Source organism: Panthera pardus, unplaced genomic scaffold (genome assembly GCF_024362965.1).
Source record: "Panthera pardus isolate Hobbes unplaced genomic scaffold, ASM2436296v1 HiC_scaffold_17, whole genome shotgun sequence".
Lineage (NCBI taxonomy): Eukaryota > Metazoa > Chordata > Mammalia > Carnivora > Felidae > Panthera > Panthera pardus.
This window is the reverse complement of record NW_026526732.1, coordinates 28,910,518-28,926,852: the sequence shown is the minus strand read 5'-3', so window position 1 is coordinate 28,926,852 and position 16,335 is coordinate 28,910,518. Positions and strand designations below refer to the sequence as shown.

The window sequence follows — 16,335 nt, the reverse complement described above, 5'->3', positions numbered from 1 at the left end:
AAATTATAACCATGCTCATTAGAATAAATCACATTCCCTGAATAAAAGTGCACAGAACAAAAGTCTAAAAATCTCATTGTATTTATTTAGGAGGGCGAGTAGGTGTTCTGACCTGTGATAGCCAAAGGTAAAAAAGGTGTTGCCATATTTTGTTTTATTTTTCTATTGTTAGCTTCTTCTAAAACTAAAAACAAACAAACATATTCTTTAGGTAGATGCCTTTAAAACCCAGTTCTCACGGGTCTAACACTGGTAGTCAGAACTTTACAGTAAACTTCTCTCCACAGAATAATCATTTTGGTCATTGTTTATAATGTACGGATAAACAAGGCTTCCCCCAACATCAGACATTCCTATCTCTACTGGGACACATTGGTATGGTTGAAGCAACTTCATTATAAAACAAACAAACCCAAACATTGTTTCTGTGACGTAAATTTACACTTAACTGATAGGCTCTTAGGGCAATCCTGAAGATTTAGGATAAAATATCAAAAGGAACATCTAAATGATAAAATGTAAGATCCAGGGGTATAAGGAACGATCAAAGTCATTTCTAAGTGAATCAAGCAATTCATTTTCTGATATTGTTTTATGTGTTAAGCTTTAGTTGAGGGACAGTGTGCCTAATTGGAGGCCTACTCTGCATGGTTAAAATTATGGAGGTGTCACATGTATTGATTGTATTACTTAATCTAATGAGAATTATATTACTTAATACAATAAAAATTTCCAATCGTTTCTTTTTCTCCCTGAACAAAATACAAATTCACGAAAGGATTTATTAAGAGTCAGTTTTGGGGTGCCTGGGTGGCTTAGTCGGTTAATCATCTGACTCGATTTCAGCTCAGGTCAGGATCTCACGGTTTGTGAGTTCGAGCCCCATGCTGGGCTCTGTGCTGATGGCATGGAGCCTGCTTGGGATGCCCTCTCTTCTTTCTCTCTCTGCCCCTCTCCACTTGTGCTGTCTCTGTCTCTCTTAAAATAAATAAATAAATAAATAAATGAATAAATAAATAAATAAATAAATACTTAAAAATAAAAAAGAATCAGTTAAAAAAAATTTACAAACCAGCACTAGTCGATATGTAAGCAGTAAGGCAACACACTGATTTAATATGGATTAAATTTAATTTCTAGGATCTGTTTTTTGATCAGCAAACACTAACTGAGTGCCCATCCTGAGTGAGGCATTGTTGTATATGAGTAAGACCAGGTCACTGCTCTTAACATCACAGCAGATCATTCTGACCTTTGAGAATTTTGGCAAATTCCAGTTATTTTCAAACTTCTCTGTTTAGCACAGCAGCAATCTTCTCTGATTCACAGCCCTTATAAAAATGGATTTTAGGGGCGCCTGGGTGGCGCAGTCAGTTAAGCGTCCGACTTCAGCCAGGTCACGATCTCGCGGTCCGTGAGTTCGAGCCCCGCGTCGGGCTCTGGGCTGATGGCTCGGAGCCTGGAGCCTGTTTCCGATTCTGTGTCTCCCTCTCTCTCTGCCCCTCCCCGTTCATGCTCTGTCTCTCTCTGTCCCAAAAATAAATAAAAAAAGTTGAAAAAAATATTTAAAAAAAAAAAATAAATAAAAAAAAATAAAAATGGATTTTATGCAAGAGCTAACAAATACACTAGTTTCTCTTGCTGTGGGTGGCAGAAATGAAGGTCATATATTAAACTCTGAGCGTGGAAGCAAGAATTAAAGGCAAGTGACTGTATTTCCCCTTAAAAATATTTGAAAATCTGTAACAGAGTGTACTTCTGCTGGACACAAGTAAAACATGAAGCCAAGTAAAGGAAAAATAAGGTCATAAAAATATATACTATGACAGCTTTTCTGTATGGAACATTTACGTAAAACTGCCCTTAGGATAAAATATCACACATGAATGATCCTTATGATTACAGATTTGACACATGCCCACCCTGTACCACTGGGTCATTAAGAGCCAAGGAAAAAAAAGTGCTTTTAAGTATGGTTTAACGCCACAGGAAAGCTGTGATAATTTGCTTTCAGAATTTTTAAAACAGAGGTTCTAGAAGATACACTGAATGTTAGGAATAAAAGAAGAGAGTAAGCAAAAATCCATTGTTATTTAGGCTAAAACTAACAGTGGAAACAGCAGTACTGACAGGGGTGTGGGGCGGGGGGCACACCAACTGGATGTACTTCGATTCCAGGTAATCTATTAACTAAAAAACACTTTTTAAAGATTTTACCCAAAACGATCACTTAAAGAGAAAGTAAACACATCACATGTAATGACATTATTTCAACACCTTCAAGTCACCTGAGTTCTACCATCATCACACTTAAGAAACACTGTGCCATGCCCAGATCTAGGTCTATGCAATGGGGTATTAAGCATGCATTATGACTAAGGTGGTGACGGCTCAGCTAGCGATGAACTGGCCCTAGGTCAGAGGTGCTAGCTACAGGTCAGGCAACCGGCAACCACGGGGATGTCTGTACCAGATTTTCTAGTACCACCAAGAGTTGTGAAGTGGTGGTCCAGGCCTGCTAAATCGAGAAAGGTGAATGATGATGCAACAAAACCACCTGGAGACAGAATGTAAGACAATGATTTTTCAAAGTAAAAAAAAAAAAAAAAAAGTTATTAGACTCACACAGATGGAAAAAAACTGACACACTATATAAAATTCAAGGTTCATTGAATTTACAGTACAAAAATAAAGCCTTTCACTACGTCCAAATTTCAGTATGATTTTATGTCTATTCAAGAACAAGGGAATAATAGCTGAGGCATTCACTGGTTGTGGTTTCAGAACCTGCACTTTCTCCCGCGGAGCATTAAAACTGCACACGCTCTAAGGTCTGAATACACAAGTTCATAGTATTGATTTTGATCGGTCAATACTGCTAGGATTCTTCCAGAGAGGAAGACAAAACTGGTGAATTTATTCCATAAACCTGACAACTTAATGTAAAGGATTACTTAAAATAATGCAGAGTGGAAACTGCACGTTTACTTAGAAACATTGCATAGATTTCTATCTCTTCGAGGAACTATGTAACCAAAGAGAAAAGCAGCCTGTGTTATGGGAGAGAGAGAATCTTATCTTACCTCCATCACCCTCTTATCCTCAAACAGCTAGGATCATCATTTCATTATAGTTGAATTATTTCAGCAGGATTTTTGTTTTGGAAACACAGACTTAGAGAAAAAGAAGCAACTGGCCTTTCACTGTCCAGGAAGAAAGTAGTGATTTTGAAGGCAATCACTGTTTGTTTACCTGCACTGTGGATGCTGGGGCTCCCATGGAGAGAGCCTCCCCATGACCAGCGGTTATGCTTCTGTCTTGGCTTCTGGCTCCTTTCCATTGTACGCCGTACAACAGCTTCATGGCGTTCCTCAAATGAAACGGAGTGGAAGATTAGATTCAACCTGGTTGCTTGAGGCTTCTTCAACTTAAGGCAGAATGGAGCAAGGCACCACTGAAACCTTTACCTTAGTACTCCTACTTCCTAACTTTGACGCCTTATCTTAGGGTGGGAGGAGTATCAACTTGGGATGGTTACTGAAATCATCAGGTCCCAGGTGATAAAGCGTCTCAATACTTTCATATGGGCGAACTGAACATAAATAAGTTATAGCTCGAAGACCAGACACCTGGGCTTTTAAAGTTTCTAGGGAAGTAACTGCAACAATCACGCCATTTGGGACCTGCCTTCCATACCCCAACCTCCCTAGAAGCTGTGACTATCTATAAAACTGATTCCTTAATTCTGCTGTGCACCCCAGCACCTTAATGGAAGGTTTCATAGTAAATGTGTTGCATTTCTGAAACGGACAAATCTCCTGTGTGCTTCCCGGGGCGGCGTCTTACTTTGTCTTCCTCCAGTCTCTGCCTCCGCTTTTCCTCCACAGCAGCCCTCCTCCGCTCCTCCTTCAGCCTCTGCTCTTCCAGCTTCTTCTTCCGCTCTTCCAGGTGCTTTTCATAGTGCTGCCGGGCTCGCTCTTCCCTTTCTAACCAGATGATTTCTCTTGCAGCTTTAGAAGAAAAACAAGGGAAATATAGGCTGGTTTAAAACTTAAACAGGCAGGACTGTATAAACAGCCCACAGGAACAGGTAGGAGTTCTTTGGTTTTGTCTTTACCAAGCCTGGCCTTTGCTTTCCTCACATTTTCAGGAAAAAGTACCACTGTTAATTTATAGCATAATTTAGTATGCTGACAATGAGGTCCAAGAAGATGCACTGAATTCTACTTTTTGGGAATCCCCTACAGTCCTGCAGTTTGGTATATTATTACAACAGAGTAATGCATACATCACATGCTCTGGTCTCAATTCTGACTATTGACAAAACCAATGGCACCATCCCTCTCTCTCTCTCTCTAAAAAAATGGGATCATCCTCCAGATCAAAAGCCTGCGACTACATTTGTTTCAACAAAGCACTGGTTCTCTGAAAACATTAAAAGAATTTGGGACAAAATCCCCAGAATTGATGGTTGATAAAAGATACATTAAATGCCTTGTGGATTTATCACACTGAGTCACCTAAGTGACGTGAGGGACTAAGTAAGCAGATCTGGTGTCTGAGATGCTCACGCTCTGGTTAGATAAGACTTACTATCACAGCCTGAATGAAAATAAACAATTCAAAAAATATTGTTCAGTGATGGAATGCTTCTTTTCTCCTTTACATATCCATGTTCCTTCCTTCCTCATTTTAGGGGAACACATAGCCAACAAAACTTTTTTTTTTTTTTTTAGTATGATGCTTCCTTGAGCTGTGATAAACCTATCTTTAATGTGATCTATTAACACAGTAGGTAAAAGAGTCCAAACAAAATTTAGAGCATAAACCCTGAGGATACTGAATGGCATATAAGTTAAAATGTTATTTAAAAAAAAATTTTTTTAACATTTATTTATTTTTGAGACAAAGAGACAGCATGAACAGGGGAGGGTCAGAGAAAGAGGGAGACACAGAATCTGAAACAGGCTCCAGGCTCTGAGCTGTCAGCACAGAGCCCGACACGGGGCTCGAACCCATGGACTGTGAGATCATGACCTGAGCCGAAGTCGGACGCTTAACCGACTGAGCCACCTAGGCACCCCAAAATGTTATTTTTTTAATAGAAAAAAAAAATGCAGAACATTTCAGTTTCCTCTAAATGTTTAAGGTTAACAATTCTGTATTTCTGCTACCATTATACCTTTTCTAAAGCTGTTCACTTGAGGAGACTAATCCACTGAAGGAAATCTGAATGGACTTTACTTGTGTGAAAGAACAAGGATGATGCAAGATGAGTTTGTCCTGTGACATTACTCAGAGAGAACTGGGTTCTCCCAGCAGCACTGCCACTAATGGGTGGGGAGATCTCAAGACACGTTCATTTGAATTTCAGTTTTCTCTTGCCTAAAAGACGTGGAAATTGATCTTCAAGAGTCCTTCCAATTTTAAAAGCCGATGGTTCTAAAGAAAGTCTCAGGCCCATGTTGAAACTTGGAGTAAAAGCACATAGTATGTGCTCAATAAATATTTGCTAAATGAGTGAATAAATATAAACACCATGAGAATACACATTGAAAGTAACAGATGGGGAACATAATTCTAACATTTTTTTAAAGGTGAATTTACTGTGATCACATACCCTCATGCACACATCTTTTGGATTTCCTGAATACCTTACTAGCTGACTTTCAATGATACCACACATTTTAGTTCATTTAAAAAGGTGGATTTCCAGTGACAGATTTTTGTCAAAGCTTAAACAGTTCGAAATATTAAAAGGCAAAATGAAGGTCTTCCTCTAACCTTAAACCCTCTTATGTTCCACTTCTACCTTTTCTGCAAATGTAAAAGAAAGTAAAAATCCATGTATTACTGTAGTATGGCACTTCTGCTCTGCATCTTGGTCTTTTCGCTGAAAATAGATCTTAGAGATCTCTGCACACCAACACGTGAAACATGAATCTAACAACCTTTTAAATGGCGGTATAATATTTCACTGTCTACATACCACATTTTATTTTTTTATATATTTTTTAAAGAGTATTTATCTTGAGAGAGACAGAGACAATGTGAGTGGGGAAGGGTAGAAAGAGGGGGAGAGAGAGGATCCCAAGCAGGGTCCGTGCTGCAAGCACAGAGACCAACCCAGGGCTCAAACTCATGAAACTGTGAGATCATGACCTGAGCCAAAGCCACGAGTTGAATGCTTAACCGGCTGAGCCACCCAGGTGCCCCAACATACCTTATTTTATATAACCAAATACTTATTGATAGATTTTCTTAGTTGTTTCCAGTATTTTACCAATTCAGACCTTGAGTGACATTGTGTTATCATAACCTCTGTAGAGATGTGAGCATATCTATGTAGAAGTAGAATTGCTGAATCCAAGGGAATATACACTTAAATTAAAAAAAAATTTTTTTTTAATGTTTATTTATTTTTGAAAGAGACAGAGATAGAATGCGAGTGGGTTGGGGCAGAGAGAGAGGGAGGCACAGAATCTGAAGCAGGCTCCAGGCTCTGAGCTGTCAGCACAGAGCCCGACGCAGGACTTGAACTCACAGACCGCGAGATCATGACCTGAGCCGAAGTCGGATGCTCAACCGACTGAGCCACCCAGGTGCCCCTACACTTAAAATTTTGATAGATACTCTCACACTGTCCTCTGTGGAAGTCACACCAATTTATACTCCCACAGGCAATGGGTAAGGGTCTCAGGCAGAAAAAAGAAATAGCTTTATACCCTGAAGCCTGGATACAGGCAGCAAGACCCATCTATTTCTTAACTCTTGGCTTTCAAACTATATAGTCTTTGACTTTTATACCCCATGTTGAGGAAAACTTCAGATTCTTTGAGGATATTTATGAACGTCATCTTGTCTTTTCCTATAAGATGTCCCAGAAGCCAAAAGACAAAACAAGAAAAAATGCTTATGAAATATTAAGAAAATATTTTTTTAAAACCGGTAAGATATATTTGTAAAATAAGAATTTATCAATTCACAGGTAATTTTCCTTAAGTCATGTTTTTCATCAGGCTATTTTCTTGCTCATGCGTATTTGTGGTTATTTTCTCACTTAACTGAAACTCCACTGACTTCTAAAGTCCTACCTAAACTTGGCCTTAATATCCTTATGTGGCCTTATTCTGCATTGCTTTCCAGAAGAGCCTCTTACTTCTAATTAGTCCTGTTTCCTTATTGCACCTCCCAAATAACCCATGCTTCTTCCATGTCTTTGCTTCCATGGTTTCCCTGTTGAGAAAGCTGCCATCATTGTTAATTCCAACAGATCCATCCTTTAAGGCAGGGGTCTTACAATGTATTTCAGGATCACCTCTGGAAGGGGGTATGTGTGTATGTGTGTGTTGGGGGGATAGTAGTTAAAATGCAAATTCCTGGGCTCCAACCCTCATATTCATATTTATTAATTCTAGGATGGGGCCCAGAAAACTGCCTCCCAAGAGATTCTAGGTGGTCCCAAGTGGTCTACTGACGGCATTTGGAGGAACACTGCCCTCAAGGTCTTCTGCAGGAGCTTCAGCTCTTCTGGGGGGTGGGGGGTGTCAATGCTGCTCTTACGACATCTACCACAGACTTCGGCATTTCTTCTATTCTGATTTCTAGGTAGCAAAGGTTTTCTTTGCTTTCCCCCCTTCCCCTCATTCACCATAGTGCTTTTCACAACTTGAACATATCTAAAAGTCTTAATAATTACTTCCTGATTCACTGGGCACTACTTCCTGATTCATTCACCCATAACTGTGTGGTCTTGGGTAAGTTACTTAACCTCCCAATGCCTCACTTTTGTCAGAGTAAACTGTGGCTAAATATAGGACCTTCCCCATGGGTTTCCTGTAAGGAGTAAAAGAAGAACTACACTTAACATAGTTTTAGGGTATGTTATTAGTAAACATTATTAAACATTCAACAAATATTAGCGATTATTGCCAAATCTGTCGTCGTCGTCATCATCATCATCATCACCATCACTATGATTTCAATTCAGAAAATCAAAGGTAGTGCTTAAGGTTGTGCTATAAATCACTAGAGGGCTAGAGGTTACAAAATAATTAATTTTACCTCAAATAATCCTTTTAAGGAATAATATTTCCTTATCCATTGAGCTCTAATTGAGTTCTACTTCTATTTTCTACCAGGAAGTGGAGATCCTATTACCTTGCCTTTAAAGTTACAAAGAGAATGGGGCAAACGATGGTGAAAGAGCAAACAACACTTTTGTATTATTGTAGACTCTGTTGGTGAGCGTTAGCAGTATTACCAAGTACAGATCATGTATCTTTTAAATTGAAGGACAGCACATAAAATATTTCGATTATTTAATGAGAAGTAGAAGTTAATTTATTCTAAGAAAGTTAATTTAATTTACTTATTTAAAACACTGTGTAAATGATAAGTAATGTCAAAGTCTTGTATTTTCTCCTTCAGAAATGAGAGATTTGAACACAAGAAAATAATCAGCAACTGCTATGGACTGAACTTGCCCTCTTCCGCCCCACTCCCACCCCCATCCCTAAATTCACATGTTGAAGCCTTAATGCTCAACGTGACTACATTTGGAGACAGGGCCTATAGAAGGTAATCCTGTTTAAATGAGGTCATAAGGGGAGCGCCTGGGTGGCTCAGTCGGTTAAGCTTCTGACTCTCGATTTCGGCTCAGGTCACGATCTCACAGTTGGTGAGATTGAGCTCCGTGTCAGGCTCCGCGTTGACATCTCAGAGTCTGCTTGGGATTTCTTCTCTCCCTTTCTCTCTGCCCCTGTCCCCCGTGTACATGCTCTCTCCCTCAAAATAAATAACAAATAAATAAATTTTTTTAAACAAATAAATAAATAAATGAGGTCATAAGGGTGAGGCCCTGACCCAATAGGCTTAGTGATTCTTATAAAAAGAGATACCAGAGAGCTCACTCTCCCTCTCTCTTCATGCTCAGAGGAAAGACCGCATGAGAAGAAAGCAGACCTCTGCAAACCAGAAGAGAGGTCTCACCAGAAAGTGAACCCTGCCAGAACCTTAATCTTGGGACTTTCCAGTGTCCCAAATGGTAAGAAAATAAATATCTGCTGTTTAAGCCCCCCAGTCTATGGTATTTCATTATGGCAGCCTGAGCAGATGAGTACAACAATTTCTTCACATTCAAGTCATTAACAATCACTCATTTCATAGAGGCAGCTCTGTAAAAGAACAGCATGTACAAAAAAGGAATCATAGTATTATTAACCTTTATTCTCGTGAAGTTCTAATTTTTCCCTGGATTCTGGGTATCAGAACATAAAATAAAATGAAAACCCACTGAAGCCCCTGAAACACTGGCCATTAATAAATCCGTTCCACCCCTGAGCTGCTGCTACCGGGATCATACTTTAATGACACTAACAATATATCAGTGCCATGCAAAGGGGACACTATTAACAGTATGACAGCGACACATAAAGGAGAAACTCACCATCATTTTGGACTCCATTTAGAAACACACAGTGACTCTTGTACTAAAAGGAATTCAAAAATGATAGGCAAAGTCCTGTAGCGGATAAAGCACAGGCTCAGGGCTCACAGGACTGGGAGTCCACCCCCAGGCCTGCCATTTACCATTCATCTGCCACTGAGCAAGTGGTGACTTCTGTGGTCTCATTTCCTCAAGCTGCTATGGTGCCATTTTCCTGACAGGGTCTCGGTGGGCTCAGGGTGACATGCGGAGTGCTCAGCCCAGGGCCAACACACAGCAGGAGCTCAATACATACAGATAATTATCGTGAGCGAATCTTTATGACAAGCAGACCGATTCCTGCCCTGCTGCCCCAGAGGGAATGCAGCTGATGGGAAGAACACAGGTAGGACCAACTACTCAGACAGCATACTCGTGGGCTGGATGGACTCCCTGCTCCAGTCACTCAACAATCTAGTGCCCGGCCTGGTCCTTTTTTTTTTTTTTTAATGTTTATTTACTTTTGAGAGAAAGGGAGAGACAGAGTACAAGCAGGGGAGAGGCAGGGAGAGAGGGAGACAGAATCCAAAGCAGGCTCCAGGCTCCGAGCTGTCAGCACAGAGCCTGATGCGGGGCTCGAACTCATGAGCCCTGAGATCATGACCTGAGCCGAAGTCGGATGCTCAACCGACTGAGCCACCTAGGCACCCTGCAGCCTGGTCCCGAACAGGCTTACATCTGTGTAAGTACAGGTGTCACTACCATATGACAAAAAAAAAAAAAAAAAATGTGACATTCAGAGAGTAGAGCAATGTTATCACGTCATCTCTGAAACCTACAGAACTGCTGTGTTGGTTTCATATTAAGCTATGGAAGGATATGACTCGGTGCCTGCTAACACCGGGTACCAGCATAGCCAGGAATATCATAAAGAATCAGAAGATGACAAGTGCTAATATCTGAGTTCAGGCTTTGATTCTGCTACTAATTTTGCGTGACTTTGGGAAAATCAGCCAACCTACCTGACTTCTAAATTAGAGGGTATGTACAAAATGATCTCCAAGATCTTTTCCAATTAACAGCCAGGACTCAATTTTTGTTTTTCTCTTTGAGGAGCTGTGTGTGATTACAATTAGGTCTCCCGCCCCTGAGGGGCCTTCCTCCCTGCACACCGTAGAAAACTAAATGGGACTGAGGGGCCGGGGGAGCAGTTTATACCTGTGGAAGACCCAAGAGCCCTCCTTATACATGGGCTGAAGGACTTTTGATAGAAGAATGCAATACTATCCATGACTTTCTATCTTCAGGGCCAGGCTTCAAGGAGTGTTCAGCCTCTGCTAAAGTAAGTGGGGGTTGTGCTAAAGCACACAGACCAACCGATGTCCTTGGAATCTTTTAGTTAGTTACCACCTTACCCCAAATCCACTTTACTCCTTAAAAAATGTTGCCATCCTCCTCACCTGGCAGGTCTACTGAGCCCTACCCTGCTGGACCAGGAGACACAAACAACCCTCTCTCTCTGTCTCCCCCAGCCGGGAAACATGAGGCTTCTCCAATCCCAGGCATCTAAATCAGTATCTGTGGAATCACATGGTCTGCCATCCCCATTTTTTCACCTCGGTGAGATGTCTTCAGCTCACTTTGTGCTGACACCAAGTGATTCACAGGCATTATCTTCACAGCCACTCAGTGAGGCAGACACTGCTATTAACCTTATTATAAGAAGTCTGAGACACAGAGAAGTGACGTCACATGCCTGATGTCTCACAATAAGTCAGAGGTGGAAGTGGAATTCAATCTCTGGACTGTCTGACTCTACAAGCAAACAATGAGCCATTATGTGGAAGGGCGTGATGTGCAACACCTCCCAGGGACTAGACTCCTGCTCTGTATTGGGGACAAGTTGGTCATCCAATGTGAAGAGCCTGATCTTCTCATATCACTCTTAGCCTTTATCATCACCTATTTACAAGACCCCTCACTTTTCAGATTTTAAGATCTTTTAATCTTCAGCCTCAAAGGCAAAGTCAGTTCTGGAGAAACAAATAATGGCTGCTTAGTCACAATGATTCATTTGTTTTATGTTAGAGCTTCAGCCTCTGTGTTACCAAATCCATCCTGCAACAAGCATTTATTCTTGCCAGTCCTGAGCTTGACTCATGATATAGCTGCTGTGGTATGTGCTCACATCCATATTCCTCCCACTAACGTGTATCCAGATCCCTTAGCTGTTCAGAGCCTGCCAGACAGCCTTACGGGCTTTTGTACACTACATTCATTAAGTGACCACTTCAGAGACTGGATGCCAAGAGTAGCCACAGATCTGTCAAAGTTTTGCCCAGTAGCAATTTGGATTAGGAAGACTGCTGTCCCAAAATTCATACATGTCTTTTTGTGGATAGTCTTGTCAAAACCACCGACTGTGCTAATGGAATAAAGTGAAGTGTGAGATCAGGGGCAGCTTTGCATCTGACTCTAATGGATACAGCATTATTGGTTGTTTACTAATTAATCCTAATCCTCCATCAACATTTTTGAGGTGAACATTCAAGTCAGGCTGAAATGATTGTTCATCTTTTGACCATGCTCTTACTAACAGTGCTGTCCCTGCGTTCACAACACACTGAGATCAGGGAGGTTAAAAAAAAAAAAAAAAAGGCAAAATACAAAGCTATGACTGGAAGGGCAAAGAAGTCGAATAAAATTACCTACAGAAAAAAACTCAAATACAAGTCAACTGATGTTTGTTTGAAGGTCAAAAGCTTCTTTTATTTTCTATTATTATTTTTAAAATATTTATGTATTTATTTTGAGAGAGAGAGAAGACAGAGAGAGACAGAGAAAGAGGCAGAGAGAGAACCCCAAGCAGGCTCGATGTTCTCAGCACAGAGCCCGATGTGGAGCTGGGTCTCAAACCATGAGATCATGACCTGAGCCAACATCAAGAGTTGGATGCTTACTGAGCCACTCAGGCTCCCCCCCTCCAAAATCTTTTCTATATTATCTTCTATATGATTTCTATGTGATTTCTAACAATATTATAGTATGATAGATCTCTTGTACAGCTTTGAACTTAGCTACAAGACCACTATGAATAAATTGAATGATAGGTTTTCTAAGCTCACTTTTTTCTTCACAAGCTACCTGAATCAATCATACAATTCTCTGATAATCTTTCATGATGTCATAGAACGCCAGAAAGCCCCAGTTGGGAATGTGACACTATTCATGCTGATTTCAAACTTAATCTGTATCCTCTCAACAATAGCCAAATTATGGAAAGAGCCTAAATGTCCATCAACTGATGAATGGATATGTCCATCAACTGATGAATGGATAAAGAAATTGTGGTTTATATACACAATGGAGTACTACATGGCAATGAGAAAGAACAAAATATGGCCCTTTGTAGCAACGTGGATGGAACTGGAGAGTGTGATGCTAAGTGAAATAAGCCATACAGAGAAAGACAGGTACCATATGGTTTCACTCTTATGTGGATCCCGAGAAACTTAACAGAAACCCATGGGGGAGGGGAAGGAAAAAAAATGAGGTTAGAGTGGGAGAGAGCCAAAGCATAAGAGACTCTTAAAAACTGAGAACAAACTGAGGGTTGATGGGGGGTGGGAGGGAGGGGAGGGTGGGTGATGGGTATTGAGGAGGGCACCTTTTGGGATGAGCACTGGGTGTTGTATGGAAACCAATTTGACAATAAATTTCACATATTGAAAAAAAAAAAACAACTTAATCTGTATCATCTTCAGAAAGGGGAATGCTGTATTTCCCCAAGTGCAGAAGACTATTCGCCTGCTAGACATCTCTGTAAGTGCTCTCTTGAATCTGTCAACATATTGTAACGTTATCAGTTTTATAGCAAATTTGAAAATGAAATAGTTTTAAGGCACAAGTATTGTATAGATGACCTTTGTATCTTTGTTCCTCTGAGAAAATGGTTAAGAATAAGAATCTAAGACTTGTCTCACTGAACTATTAGAAGGGTAGGTATTACCTGGTAAGTGGGTGATGCCTTAACTAATTCGCAGTACACTTGCTGCATTCACCTCTATTTACGTTAACATGCATATGCTTACTATTCGTTGAACATTCAACAACAACGGTTGAGCATCAACAGTCCAATGCTTCCAGGCACTGTTAATATGCACTGGGCTACAGAAATGACAAAATGGGGCGCCTGAGTGGCTCAGTCAGTGAAGTGTCATGATCTCACGGTTCGTGAGTTGGGATTCTCTCTCTCTGCCCCTCCCCCCACCTCAAAAATAAACAAACAAACTTAAAAAAATGACAAAATGACACAAATTCTTTCTCTCGTGGAGCTTATATCCCAGTGGGGGCAGACAGACCATAAACAAGTAAGTAAAATATATGCATGCTTGGATGTTGACAGTAATACCAAAGACATACCAAAGACATGCTTAAAGAGCTGCTATGGCAGAAGGAAAGACATGCTTAAAGAGCTGCTATGGCAGAAGGAAAATCTATTCCAACTTTCTAGATTCTCTCAGTTCTTCTCTTACGCTAACTTATCATGAGGTAAAAATAAAATAAATATTCTATAAAATAGCTTCCATTAGCAATTATGGCAGATCCACACAAAAAGTACAACCACGGTGCTCATTTGCTACTAATGTGATAATGCAGAGTAGAATGTTGTTTGGCCCATTGTTATTTATTATTAGTATTTCATGAAAGACCACAGAGTAAGGAACATCGGCAAATATTTACTATATGTCTGTTTTAAAATTAGTACTGTGCCACGTATTGGGATACAAAGAATTAGAAAACTATGGTCACAGCCTTTAAAAGTTTAAAATATATGCAACCAGGAAGTTATATAAAATCCAACTGGGAAAAGTTCATTAGAGCATAAAACAGCATTAGAATGGGGCACCCAGGAGTGCCTGGGTGGCTCAGTCTGTTAAGCATCTGACTTTAGCTCAGGTCATGATCTTGTAGTTCGTAAGTTCGAGCCCCATGTCAGGCTCTGTGCGGACAGCTCAGAGCGTGGAGCCTGAGTCAGATTCTCTGCCTCCCTCCGTCTCTGCTCCTCCCCCACTTACAATCTGTCTCCCTCTCTCTCAAAATAAATAAATATTAAAAAAAATTAAAAAAAACAAAAAAGAACGGGGCACCTGGGTGGCTTAGTCGGTTAAGCACCTGACTCTTGATTTTGGCTCAGGTCATCATCTCCTGGTCTGTGAGTTCAAGCCCTGCGTGGGGCTCTGTGCTCACAGCGTGGACCCTGCTTGGGATTCTGTTTCTCCTTCTCTGTCTGCGTCTCCCCTGCTCATGCTCTCTCTCTCCCTCTCAAAAATAATAAACATTAAAAAACAGCAGCATTAGAATGCTAGCAAAAATATGTTGTTATGCAAAAGATAATACAGAATGAGAAAATGATCGAATTTCCAAAACAGGAAAAGCCAATGAAGACCAGGAAGTCTTCAAAAAGAGGGGGTGGTGCTAACTGTGACACAGCTGGAGAAATAACATCTATGAGATGATTTTGGTGATTAAGACACAAGTTTATGAAGGCCTGGACTAGGATAATAGCACAGGCAGCAAATTTAAAGGCATGGATCTGAGATTCATTTTGAAGACAGCGTCAGCTAGTCTCATGACTAACTGGATTGAGGGACAGAGAGAACGTGGCAACTTCCACCTACATACTAGGCTTGAGATGGCTGAAGCTCCAGCTTGAAGACTAGGCTGAGTCTGGCTAACCACTGATAACTACAAGTGGCCTGAGGTGGAGACTGGTAGTGCCCAGCACTGGGCCACCAAGGAAGAGAAAAATGTGTTATTATGCAAAAGATCCAACAGCTAAGACTGGTACTCAGAAAGATGCCAGTGCCTCCAGCAACAGCACACGTACCAAAAAGAGCTGAAAGAAATGATTTCTTAGGGCCAGAAAGATATTGGTGCAATTGATCAGGACACAAGGATCACCTAGAGGAGTCAGTTTGGGAATGAAAGTTGACGAACAAGCTAGTTATACAGAAGCTGAGGTTCAGGTAAGGGGTAGGGGGGAAGCATCCACAGCCTTATGAGCTGCTGAACGTGAAGAACTCTTATCATCAAAAAAGGAGAGTCGAAACCAATGAGAACAAATGAATTTCTTTTCCCCTTGGGAAAAAACAAAATTACAGCTTAGAGGAGAGATGGTGAAAAAGATGCAGAAGTCAAGAGAGGGGAGTTTGAAGGAATGGCCTGAACAGAATCAGAGGAAACAGAGTGGTTGAGGAGATCTTTCATGTATAAAGCTTTTAAGACAGAAAAATAAAGCTTTCAGAGTACATGTGGTCAACCAAATGGACAGAACAGTCCCAAACATGAAGAATTACACCTGGCTTTATGTTATAAATTGAAGGATAATGTAGAAAGAACAAGCCACATGACATAATCCTACCATAAAAGCATTAAAGCATGACTCAGAGATTTAACCCACAGAAAGTTATTAATAGGTCCTCCCTGTTTGCAAAATAGTACAAACATGACTTGCCACCCAAAACAAAAAGACCTTTATTCTCCCTCTCTACCTTGCTTTTTTAAAAACATGGATTAAAACAAAAGTCTTTAACGATTTCAATGTCAATTTCAATCCACATCTAACAGTGAATAATGAGGCCCAATGACCAATCATTTTAAACTTTGCTTTGTTGGAACTTATGGAATGTATTCCATTTCTTTTCTTTTCTTTTCTTTTTTTTTTTTTAACTTGAAAAGCTTTAAAGTTTGAAAGCTTGGTAACAGTTGGTGCTACCACATTCCAGAGATCTGTTATTAAGTGACAGCCCCTCACCCCTTCTTTTTTAACATTCTACTGTCATTATAGTTTTTGCAAAGCACAGTTTAAAGGTGGTTGCTCAGGTGTGCCCTTTGATTTTTAGCAC

General features: G+C 40.5%; 1 protein-coding gene across 12 annotated transcripts in view; it reads right to left on the bottom strand.

The window, feature by feature from the left end:
* Positions 1-16,335, bottom strand: part of MAP7 (microtubule associated protein 7) — a 179,735-nt gene that overhangs the window by 38,309 nt on the left and 125,091 nt on the right. For 6 of the 12 annotated variants that reach the window (XM_053904450.1, XM_053904454.1, XM_053904447.1 and 3 more), the window contains exons 4-6: positions 3,847-4,010; positions 3,253-3,370; positions 2,471-2,557 (exon numbers count right to left, since the gene is read on the bottom strand). In XM_053904450.1, coding sequence (XP_053760425.1) covers positions 2,471-2,557; positions 3,253-3,370; positions 3,847-4,010 — 369 coding nt within the window. The remainder of the gene's footprint in view (positions 1-2,470; positions 2,558-3,252; positions 3,371-3,846; positions 4,011-16,335) is intronic. The other 6 variants (XM_019420480.2, XM_053904453.1, XM_019420482.2 and 3 more) reach the window with 1 other exon arrangement.